This window comes from Fukomys damarensis, unplaced genomic scaffold, assembly GCF_012274545.1.
Source record: "Fukomys damarensis isolate Sample0158 unplaced genomic scaffold, DMR_v1.0_HiC HiC_scaffold_33, whole genome shotgun sequence".
NCBI classification, from domain to species: domain Eukaryota; kingdom Metazoa; phylum Chordata; class Mammalia; order Rodentia; family Bathyergidae; genus Fukomys; species Fukomys damarensis.
The window spans coordinates 49,717,157-49,730,068 of NW_022900945.1; the positions used below are offsets into that span (position 1 = coordinate 49,717,157).

The 12,912-nt window shown below is 41.1% G+C and overlaps 1 protein-coding gene across 1 annotated transcript in view; it reads right to left on the reverse strand.

Annotated features, from left to right (window-relative positions):
* Window positions 1-12,912, reverse strand: part of Notch2 (notch receptor 2) — a 106,181-nt gene that overhangs the window by 57,954 nt on the left and 35,315 nt on the right. Inside the window, exon 4 of the mRNA XM_033758404.1 lies at window positions 6,997-7,119. Coding sequence (XP_033614295.1) covers window positions 6,997-7,119 — 123 coding nt within the window. The remainder of the gene's footprint in view (window positions 1-6,996; window positions 7,120-12,912) is intronic.

Here is a 12,912-nt window from a genome sequence, read left to right on the forward strand (position 1 = left end):
TCTTGTACCTCCATGACAGGTCTTGGTTCTCATTTTTTCCCCTTGTCCCTGCCCTCCCTTCACCCCCTCCCTAGGTTATTTCTTATATAATTTAAATTCTATTGAGAAAGTCCTTGCCTACTCCTATGACTTCAAAAATTTTTACCTATTTTATCTCCCAGTAGGTTAAGTGTTTCTGTTTTAACATTTAATATCTTTAATGCATTTTGATTCTACAGTGGAACCTCAGGTCATGAAAGTAATTCATTCCACAATTCTGGGGAAGATGTCTGTGGTCCTGTTTGTTACCTGATACAGAGTTCACAAAAAGAAGTAAAATTTTTCTGAACACAAAAAAATAGTAACAAAGAAACAAAACAAATAACTGAGTTAAAAATGGGCAACGGTCCTAAACAGACATTTCTCAGAAGAAGATACGTTACACAGGTGATCAGCAAGTATTGAAAAATATTCAAAATCACCAATCATTGGGGAAATCAAAATCACAATGAGATGACCTCACTCAGTGAGACTGGCTATGATCAAAGAGAAGACAACATGGAGGCAAGGATGTGGAGAAAAGGGAAACCCTGCAAACTGCAGATGGGAATGTAAATTACTACAGCCATTTTGGCAGACAAGATGGTGTTTCTTCAAAATTTAAAAATACAATTACATTTCAGCAAGTCCACTATTGAGTATATATCCGAGAAAATGAAACCAGTATGTTGAGGAGACATCTGCACCCTCATTTACTGCAGCACTATCTACAACAGTCAAGAAATGGAAACAACCTAAGCATCCAACAAGTGATGAACGGGTACAGAAAACTGGGTCATATACACATTAAAAAAGAGTGAGATCTGCTCATTCTTATCTGAGTCTCCTGGTTGCCACTCAATCATCATCATTTATTAAAATATGTCTAGAAATGCCACAATAATTATCAATCCTCAAGAGGCTGATAACATACTAGGCGAGTTGAGCATATAAACCAGTAAGAGCAATAACGTCTGACACAAGCTGCAACAGAAGCATGCCCAAGAACTGAGAGAAACCTCACAGCGCTACAGCCCTGTGTCGCAGACCTCCCCTGGTCTCACCTACCTTCTTTAGATCCTTTCCTCCTCAATTCTCTCAGGGGTGGCCGTGTCTCACAATTCAGGTCCCACACCTGTTTTTCTCATTGGACACACCATCCCTCACAAACTTGACACATTTCCATGGGAATCAAAACAGGAGGGGAGCTCAAAGCCTCAGACTCTAGTCTCTACTCTATTCTGAGCTTATGAGTCATGATGCAGCTATTGTTTTTGGAAAACTCACCTTAAATTTACCATCATCTCTACTCTAGTTCTCTATCTCTATCATTAGTCCCACAGTGTCTCACTACTTGAATTTGAAACAGAATTTAACAGTTCTTAATCCTTCCCCTTAATCAACTAAGCACTGGGGTCGGGGGGATTTGAAACAGGGTCTCACTATGTATTCTTGAACTCAATACAAAGTCCAAGCTGACCTTGAACTCAATGATGACGGGCATGTGCCACCGCAACCAGCTCAAAAAGTACTCTGACGGTTTCCAATTCTTACCACGCTTCTTCCCAAATCTCATTCATTACCACTTTCTACCTCCTTTGTAGTTACTGTAGACTTCTTTCTGGTGAGTTTCACCCTTCTTGAAAGGCAGGAAAAATTTTTTCTTGTGTCTCTTATAACATCTAGTGCAGTATATTGGATATAACAGCTGCTCAATAAATGTTATTGAACTTACAATCATGCTATGAAGGCTTAAAAACCACAAGGTTAAATGGATCCTGCCTATAACAGAGCCAAAGTTGAACAATGGATAATGAGCCACAGGGCAGAAAAGATCCTGCAGTCTCACTCCCCCACTTAGCTGGGCTTCACTGTGCACTCACCCGTTTCTACACATGGTCACTAACCAGCTTTTGGACCTCTGGGATGAGGGTGCTTCAGGTCAGCACTCCAGCAGTCCACTGAACTGCTAGGAACTGGAAATGGGGGCAGGGGATAGAATTCTAGAGAAAAAGCTGATTATCAAGTCCTTACGATCAAGCTGACAGCAGGCAAACTGAAAAGTGAAATTCTCCCTTTCTCCCATGCAGAACACAAATGACAATACCTTTGTAACCCAAAATGCAATTTATTTCCATTCTCAACTGAAAGTTTTTCCTCACAGTTTTACACACACACACACACACACAAAGTAGTTGTGAGAAAAGACTGTCCCAGAGGACAACTTGTCACCAACTAGATGCTGGGCCAACAGAGACACCTTGTTCGACACCAAAAGACGGTCATACACACACTCCCCTTCCCAGACTCTGGAGCTCATGCACCCGCTCTGGCATCCACACTTACTGATGCAGGCCAAAAGTTTGCACTGAAACTGGAAAGACTGAGAGCAGTGGAAATTGTAACCAACTCTTCAGGCTCATCATGCCATCAAGGAGAGCTGAGAGAAAATGTGGTCAGTTTTATTTGACTAATGTCCACCTAAGTTTCATTGTTCACTTCTGCTTAATGTCCCAAAGCACTATTCTAAGCCCAAGCTGAAATTACATTTTTGGATTAATAATAAGCACAGGAAAATAAATCACATCTGCCCTATGAGTGAACCCAAAACCAAAAGCAGCCACAGAGAGGAATTTGTGAGTTGAGCTTAGAGCCAACTTTAATTCCGAAGGAAATGAACTTTTAAAAGGAAAATTCAAATAACAACCTATGTAGACAAAACATTAATCTACATTGCTCTAATAAATTTTGGGCCCTTTAAAACTTATTTCTCCTTAAATGGATATCTGAGCCAGAGCAGAACTTCTCCGATAAGATGGCCTGGGGCCAAATTCAGTATATAATGAAGACATTTGTGCTCAGCCGGCACTAAACCCTTAGGTATATTTTCATTTCCTAAAAGAACATCGAGTCATTTGGACTTATCTCCATAATAAGATTCCGATGAAGAGGTAAACCCTCTGTCTACACCCACCCTCAACACCAATTTCTTTGTTCTACCTGAGCTCAGGCTAGTCCAGAAGACTGGTTGGTGGTCTTTGAAAGCATGAACAAACACTATTTATTCAGACAGCCATGGTAGGTGGAAAAGCTCTGTACTGAGCTATGACACAATTCTGCCCATACCTGATGGGAAAACCACAGCAAAACAAAGCCAACATGTTTTTGCCAGTGAGACCAGTAAGAGGTCGCCTCTACATATGGCTATGGCTACCCATCTACCCCTCTCCCACTGAGAAGCCAGGCCAATGTTCCCACAGAGCAGCAGCAATGGTAACACAGAAAGAACACCTTTGCATCTAAAGTATGTTGCCCAAAAGAAATACAAGGAGACACATAGATGTCATTCTGAATTTTCCAGGGGCCACAATAGACATGAAAGGGAATGTATAAAATTAATTTTAATATATTTCATTTCACCCAATGTTATCTAAAACAGCATAACTTTATCATCTAATCAACATTTAAGCAGTATGAGGATATTGTATTTTTTTCCTATTAAGTCTTCAAAATCAGGTATTTCATGTAGTTGCAGAACATTACACTTAAGATATTCAACAGCAAGATATAACTACACTGTTCAGCATGACTGTTGTTTGCTGAAAAGGAAAAAAGTCAAAAAGCATTCTCCTGGCCAATGATTCAGAATGAAAGAGATATTAGTTTCAAGTATAGCAAATAAAGTCTTCCAAGAAGAAGGAATTTATTTTTTCCAAGTCAAACCATGATGAGAGCTGGAAAAACTTCCACTCATCTGGAAGTCTGCTGCTCTTCTCATTAAAAATACAGCAAATTCCCACATTTCCATTTATTTAAAATTAATGCCTTACTTTCCAGCCATATAACCTCATCTATTCATTTTCAAATGGCCAGCAACTTCATTTCCTTTGCTCCTTGCCCACGACAACCCCTCCTTTTCTATTTTGTCAAAAGCCAAACCAAACAGTTCGTGCTTCAACTCCACAGCTGGAAATTGCAAAGGGAAGTCTGAACAAAGTTGAAACAAGGCTCTTAGGTACAGTGAAAAAAGCACTGAACTTAATATAAAACATTCACATTATGTGAACTTCTAACCTCAAAGTAACCAGCTAAATTCCTAAATAGGGAAAGGCACAAAGAATAAGTCACCAAATTCTAGCACAATAAAATTATAAATTAAACTTGCAACCTATTAGAAAAGTCCTGAAAAAATAAAAAATAAAAAAAACAAAAAAACAAAAAACAACTCATTGAATCAATTTGATTCAATTAGAAGAAAGACTACAGATTTGAGCACAAATCCGGAACTCAATAAGCCTAGGTTCAAACGCTAACCTAATCACTATTTGACTTGGGCAAATTATTTAACTCTTGAATGTGTATCGGTATCTGTAAAATGGATATTTAATAAAGTCTACTCCTGACACAGTTACTGAAAAGATTACACAAAATAAAACACTGCAATTAAGCACACTGAGAGCTAATAAACATCATTTAATTCTTACATCCCAGACCTATTCGTTTCTATGATTTATATAAGGTAGGAAATATGAATCTGAATTTAGAACCATGATTTCAATAGAAATAGGAACCCTATGGGACAGATGTCTTTCTATTCCTCTCTTCAGAATGCGGGCAGGGTGTGATGGGAAACAGCTCTCATAGGTCTATAAGGAGAGTAGCAACAGCTGTCACCAACAGTCCAACTACCCGGTCTCTCGGAACCTCCATCGTCCGTCCGGTCAGCGAACACTCAGGCTGTGCCTGCACAGAGGTCAGCGGAGGCTTCCTGAAAGAGGTAACCACCCGGCAGAGTCAGGCAGGTGAAAAACAGTAAGGAAAACAGGAGAGGGGTGGAGAAATCTGGAGAAAGGAGTGGTGTGAATGAAGACTTGGGATGTGAAACAATGAGCAGCAGAATCAGAACTAAGAGCAGCTCTTTTTTTTTTTTTTTTTTTGGTGGTACCGGGGATCGAACTCGGGTCCTTGCACTTGTGAGGCAGGCCACTGAATCGCTGAGCTAAATCCCCGGCCCGAGCAGCTCTTTTTTGCTGGAGTCTGAAGAGCTGCTGGATGCAAGGGGAGACTGGAGAAGAAGACAGAGCTGAGGCTTGAAGGGCTTCGGTAACAGGTAGAATCTTGGACTTCATTCTGTTGATGATGAGCAGGGCAAAAAACAAGTCTCGTTATTGAAAATCAAAGAATCAGAGAAAAACGGGAAGGAAACCTGTGGTGGGAAACCGAAGACTGAGGGTCACTCTAAAGGACAGGCAGCAGATGGAAAAAACGAAAACTGCCACTCGGAACTTACGCATTCGTTACCTTTCCCACCCTTCCTAGAAATAAAACACATCAAGAGAGAAATGTCTTATAAGGACTTTGATAGATAAGAGATACTTACTAAACATCCTGGGGTAAGAAATATGGATAAAATACCATGTCACTGGGAAAGTTTTCCCAAGATCAGACCTCCCCAATTAATATAAAAGCAGGAAACCCAATGTGCTATCAAAGAGAAATCAGCAATGAAATTAAATACCATTTAATCTTCACTGGCATCAAAAGTCACAGTACGATACAGTCACTCTCCCACAGGGCAGCAGGAGATTAGAATAAAGTCAAGTTCCTGACAAGTATTCAACCTGTCTAATACCACTGCAAGTATCATTAAAAAGTGAACAAAATTCAGATCTCCCAGTAACTATCTGCCATCGAAGTAACTTTATAGTAGTTTTTTAAGCTGGAAAAAAAAATGGCCTCTGAAAAATCCTCCACAGAAATGGAAAAAAAAAAAATAGAGGGTTAGGAAAAGAGAGCGCACAGTAGAAGGCACAGAGGGTTAGGAGTAAAGTCCTAGGACACCATGAAAAAAATTCTAAGGAAAGTTCAGAGCTAGGGAAACCCATGGGGGAAAAATCAAAACCAGCAGTTTGGGGATTAAAGGCAGAAATAAAGACTCTTGAAGAAAATCCTATTATTTAAGTTGTAAGTCCGTTCTATTTCTTCCTATTCAGAGTCTACAGCATCAGAGTACTCTAAATAATTAGAAGCTACAAAGGAAAGCGATTCTAAGACACTAAAGAACACTAGGTAGGAGTAGCTGCACCCCAGCACCAAGACTGCTCTTCAGAAGGCGGTCTACCCTGTCGCTGCAATTTCCCCCCGTGTCATGCATTCCGTGGGTTTCTGCATTAAAGCAGTGTCTCTCCAAAAGGCTCAGCTTTTCATCCCTTAACCAGTTCTTAATAGTTTCCACTTTCAGTAGACAGATAAACAGATCCTATGAACAAAAATTAGAACTAAACGTCTGCAGAAAATCACTTGAGTTTCAAAAATAAGTGAAAAACCTAAGATAACATAAGAAACTATCAAGAGGCTGTCAAATTAAACAACACTGCTCTTTTGATGTAAGAGGCAGAAAACCCTATTTTTGTTTGGTATGGAAAAGGGGATACAAGAAAGAAAAAGCAGAAATGTAGTGGGGACAATAAACAAATAATGTCAAAAGTAACTGCTCAACCCTTTGCTAATTATGGGGGATGACAATAAACAGTACGATGGGGTAGATATCTCTCCATGAATAAACTGATCTGAACTCTTGTGGTATGTACATTTGCCATTTAAGTGTGTTCGTTTCCCTATAAAATATTTATTAAGCAACTACTATGCTCCAAGTAACATGCTGCTTTTCCTGGATGATAAGCCTCAGGTTAATCAAGAGTGTTCTTCTCTCCCATCACAGCACTTAACATGGTGCTGAGTTCAGAGCAGTAACCCGATCATACCTGTGAAAACGTGTCTTGTTTGCACGAACACAGACAAACACATGGGGCCAGCAGCACACCCACCCCAAGGTCCAGCACCCAGATCTCTGCTCGGTTCACACAGTCTAGCCTCCGAGCAGCTCTGAGAGAAGTTGTACAAGGTGCTCACTTTTATCCCACTCTCCTCGGGTACCAACCACACCCTGTTCCAATGGACTGGCCACCCTCTACGCACCTGTCCACTGAGGTGGGCAGCGGCAGTTGTAAGTGTTGACACCATCCACACAGACCCCTCCATTCTGACACCGGTGGTTCGGGCAGTCGTCAATATTCCGCTCACAGGTGCTCCCTTCAAAACCTGGCAGAGAAGAATAAAAGCAAGTGATAAATTCTCAAATAGAAGCATTCCACTTTCTCCTGCAGTACACAGGCACCAGAAAACCATTTCAGTTCAACCAACGCTGAGCTGCTCAATGCAGAACTCACTCCATGAAAAACTGCATGATCCTGCATGTTCTCTGGCATGGAACATGGCCAGACAGTGAAAGGGACTCTTGACCCTGACGACAGGCCTCCACAGTCACCTCGAGGGCATTTCAACACATTTCCATGAAATAAAATCCCGGGGAAGATTAACATCTTCTTGGGACAAATACATACTGGTTCTAAAAAACAAGGTATTAGATTTTCCCTGGCTCCATACTAGACTGCTGGAAAGAAGAGATAAAAAGATTTCCCAATTAACTTTAAATTCCTTTTTGGCGTGGGGTGGGGGATAGCTCAGGGACTTCCAAAATTGGGGATGGAGGAGGCCATAGGAAAAATATTGAACTATTGAATACTGATGTGGGTCAAGTCCCAATCTCACAACCTACAAGCCATTTAATGTACAGGACATTACAGACCCTGAGTTAGCCCTCCCGCCTATAAAATGAGTCCAGTTCCACTCCCCCAGGCTGCCTTTCTATATTGTTGTATCACATCATAAATAAAATGTTACACAAATATTAAAGCCACCTTAAAATGAGGTACCATGATTACTGATGACTTCCCAGTACTTCAAATTATTTATATTCATCTCTAAATGAGTGTTACATTTATAGCATTATTTCCTTTCTTTTGATTTTTCCTTTTTGTGAAAAACAAAACTAAAGCACCAAACTTCATCCTCAGTGCCCACAGTGTGGCTCTCTGTATTTTATATGTTTGGCTTCTTTCCTTTCCCTTTTCTTGTACCAAATCCTTGAGCTAATCAATAGAAGGCTACCTACCAGCTTTAAGACAAGAGGATGTACAATGAATATTTTTCTATATGAAATACAGTATATGACTAGCTATTTGGACTCCTCAAAATATTCTGCAAGGTTATTATCGCTTACTCAAAATATTGACCAGGACTTACACTAGACATGGAAGGGTAACAGCAGGTAAAAAAGGAAGAGTCCCTGCTTTCATGACATTTATAGCCTCATGAGTAGGACAGGGATCATTCCTCACTACACGTTACTGTGAATTCTTACATCTGCTTTGCTATACTGGAACATGGCTGGTTTCTCTGAACACAGAGGGAGTTATATAAATGACTGACCAAGGATAATTCCCCAGAAATAAAAGGAAATACTTTACAGAAGATGTGAGCCTGATTGAGGTAAATTATAATTCTCCAGGTACTTATTTATTCAGTCCATTCTAGCAGATGAATTCACTAAGCAAGCCTGAGAAAGACTAAGGAAACATACACTCAGATTTTAAAAGTTTACATTACTCATATTGCTGTTTAATCATACGAAAATCTTACAAATGGACTGAGCCAGAAAATGCTGAACTGCTTAAGCCCACCCCAGTTATGATAAAGTGAGGCCAAAGCTACAGGTCTACCACAGAGCAGTCACTGAATGCGATCTGAGGTCAGCGCTCCTCGTCCAGTGCTCTCTGTAAATTCAAATTAATGTTTTAGAAGAACTTGTGTGGTCTGCTGGGGATTCTACAACTCGTGATGGTCATCCTCTCCCTGACTGATAACTACGACCAAATGTGGCTGAACAGGGTGTCGGGGAGGTGACAAAGCCCCTGCGCAGCTAAGTCTTAACGAATAGGAACTTGGATCCTGGCTTTATATTAGTCAGTATTACAAATAACTGAATTCACCAACCACAGACAAATTAAGAAAGCAGAAGCATTTCAACATAACCACAAGCTACAAGAAATAAAATTTTATATGGCTGGCTGAGCATTTTTGAGGTAGTTTTCCCACTGTCAATAGGTAGGCAGTAAGAAGGCAGACAGGTGAGCGTCAATTTGTGGTTAAAAGCGTAGCCTCTGGAGCCAAATTGCCTAGGCACAACTCTCAGCCTTGCCACACAGTGAGTGAACCCTGGCACGAAACTTAAATTTTCTTTCTTCCTTGAGGGATGAACAGAACCTAGCTCAAAGAGTCCCTGAAGGGTTGAGTGGGACATAAAAAGCACTTAACTCAATAGATGGAGCTAGACAAGTAAAAATCCACATACAGAAGAATGAATTTGGAACCCCCCTGCAAACATAAAAATTATCTCAAAATGGATCACAGGCCTAAAAACAAGAGCTAAAATTATACAATTATCTATTAGGAAAAAAAAGACTGTATCTTTGTAACTTGGGTTAAGTAAACCTTTCTTCAATATGCTCATATCACACCTGACTACATGTTGCTGCTTCTATTTATAAGATGTCCAAGACAGACAAATAGAGACAGTAGGTTAAAAACTTCCAAGGGCAGAGAAGGAATTAAGAAGCCATTGCTTCACCAGCAATTGATGATGGGTACATGGTTTCCTCTGGAGCATAAAAATATTCTAAAGTTGAATGGAATGATGGCCGCGCAGATCTATGAATGTACTAAAGTCACTGAACTGTAGGCCAGAGCAAATTACATGGTGTGTAAATTATATCTCTAAGTGGTTACTTCAGGGAGAAAGTAATCAAAACATATTCGCTAATATCATGATGTACCAATGGAATTAGGACACCCATCAGAGGTTATCTATTCTAATCCTACTATGCCACAGATGAAGACGTTGAGGACCACATGGCTGACATGCCCTCAGTCATATGGCCAACAGGCAAGTCGGTGCTGAACCAGAAATTTTACCCGGTTGTAGTACGTCTTCTGAGACCCCAGTTTTCTTTAAGCAAGTTGAAAAGCTGACCTGAGGTCAAAAGTTTTCATGTTTGAGAACCTCAAGCCAAACTATTTCTCCTCCAAAGTTGTGACAGGATTTATGCTTTAAAAATAGATTTACAGATCCCTTTTTGGAAAGAGCTCGCAAATTCTTGTAAGAAACAGTCTACCCAAAGGCGGGGGGAGGCTTTAAGTTACAGTGCAGTCCCTTCTTAAGAATATTTTTTCAGTTTTTGGAGGAAAAGGAAGCAGACCAGCCTCCAGACCTGTGGGTAGGATGGGTGTGGCAAAGTCACCGAGGCTCACATGGGCCAAACTAAAAGGAGTCTACTGCCCAAAGCCAAGCCACGTCCTTCAAAGGCCAGAAGCAGAGAAATTAAACTTAGAAGGGACATTTTCAGATGGGGCTGTTACAGAACTGTGGGCTACTGCCAGTGATTGGTGATGGCAGTGAGGACGGGGCGCAGAAAAGTCTCCTGAACTTGTCGTCCCACACAGAGAAGCACATTCTCAAGCGGGCGTGCTCGTCTCTCTGTTTAGGCCCCAGGAGGTGGAAGGGTGGAAAGGAGTAGGGAAGAGAGAAGAAAGAGAAGAGGAGATGACAGAATCGGGATGCTCTGGGCCAGGCCCAAAGTCCTCACAAAAAGCTTCCGTGAACAGAGATGAAAAAGTGACAAAACTGGACAAAACCACAAAGACATAGGGCGACTCCCCTCCCCCAGAGATTAGGGTGATACCCAGGAAAGCATCACATGCTCCTGAGTATGAAAATGCCTAGGGACCTGTTTCTAATGGTTCTTACACTCAGCAACAACAGAAAACAACAGACATAAAACCGTGGATGTGCGCAAGCTTTAATGGGCAGGGATATGACAAATAACCACCGCAGAGGCGGCTGCAGAGGCTAAGCCTTCTTCAGTAGGAGCGGACAGACCCAACAGCATTCTATTCCGTTTAGAACAAATCTAAAGAGCAGAGCTGTAGGAGAGAAGTAAAGAGGGAAAGTACACTGAGGACTGTTCAACCCAGCAGTGAACTCACAGGGACGGCCAGCAGATTCAAAACAGCCCTGGGTTTTCCGATTACTTGTGCTGCTTATTAAAATAGCCACCAAAATGAGCCTAACCCATTTTCTTCCATTTGTTGGCCCTAACCCAAAAGCAGGAATTCAATGATTCAACAATTCATTTTCACGCTCTATTCTGCTCTTATGCTAAAATCACTGTGGCTTTACATGACCAAAGTTCCTGAGGGCTCTGGATTATTAACAGCTGCTGATCCCAAGACACAATGCAATGCAGTTGCTTGATTCCATTCGATTAACTCCCTTCTTGAAGGTACTTCTTTTTCCCCTCTCTCTTTTGCAGCTTTCATTCTTTCCCCCCATCAATCCTACAATACGAAACTCAACTCACCGTGACTCTACTAACCCTTTGCAGGAAAGGGCTATAATTCAACCATTTAAATATGATCACTGACCCTCAGTGCCGAGAAGACAGAGTGGCCAAGAATAAAAAGAGAACTCAAACTAAGTCTAGGACGCAGGGTAGTGGGAAGGAAAGGAGAAGACCGAAGCGACAGTCTCCACACTGTAACGAGTCCATACTCTCACAGGCAGCCAACAGATGTCTCTGGGCCTGTTACATATACCACGCACTGATTTCAGGTGTTTGAGACACACAAGTAAACAAAACAAAGAGCTTTCAGTTCTGCAGAGGAGAAGAGGCGGCAGAATCTGGAAAAGACAATAAACAATAGGCATAATGAAGTAAATTATACAGTGCAGATTATACAGTAAGACAATAAGTGTCACAGGGAAAGAAAACAAAAGCTAGACCAGGATTAGTGATTAAGAGGGGTGGAGGAGGGTTACAAGCCTAAATAGGATGATCAGGGCTTGCCTGGGTTAGACATGAAGAGGCCTGGAGAGAGGCAGGAAGCAGTCTTTCTGGAGTTGCAAAATAGCTTGACAAGCTGCTTTTTCATCCTGCTGACTTGGTTTCCTCATCTTTAGATCGGAAATAATAATGCTCTTCAAATAAGTTGCTAGGCCAGGGATTTAGTTCAGTGGTTCCGCCACCTGCCTCGCAAGTGCAAGGACCCCACTTCGATCCTCAGTACCAAAAAAGTTTTTTTAAGCTGCTATTCACATGGAGAGGGTGATTATTACTTTAAGTAGTGCGGAGAACAATTAAGGGAGGAGCAAGAAAAGGAGTACTGTATTATTTAAAGGCCTTTCAAAAATCCTCTCCAGGGGAAAGGAAAGAAGGGAATGGAATTAATATGAGAAAATGAAAAAATGGAAACGGAATCTTTGTAAATATAGAGGGGTAGAGGGGTTGAAGGGAGGGCAGGAGAATGGGGGAAAAATAAGAATCAAGACGAGTTACGTAAAGGTGCAAATCTCCAATGATGAATGTCAGTATATTGTATACCTAAAATGTACCAACAAAATTAATTTGTTTTTAAATCTTTTCTAGGCACTACTTCCCTATGTGGCAAAGAAATCTTACAAACTGGGTAAATACATACTTATTCACAGTGTGGCTGACACCCATTACTCTGGGCCGCTCTGGGATTTCCCTCTATACAGTGTCCAAGCTAAGTTCTTCTGTTTTAGATGTACTTAACTATGTTTAAATATTTTCACAATGCTACATATATGCCAGGATAAGAACACTACCTGGTTGTAATTAGGACTATCTCACTTTTCTGAAAATGTAAGCATACATATTTTTGAATCAAACATTTAATAGAAAGTCACACATCCCCAGAGCACTCTAGGAACCAACTGAATGGTGCAGCGCAAGGCAGGAAGATTCACAGAGCTCAGGCTCTGGCAATAAACAGCCTGGGTTTCAGGGCCCAACCTCGCCACACATCAGCTGTGCATCTTTGGGTGAATCATTTAATATTGCAGAACTGCAGTTACACCGTGTGAGAAAACTCAAAACTACGATACCCATTCCCAGTGGTTGTGGGTACTCAACC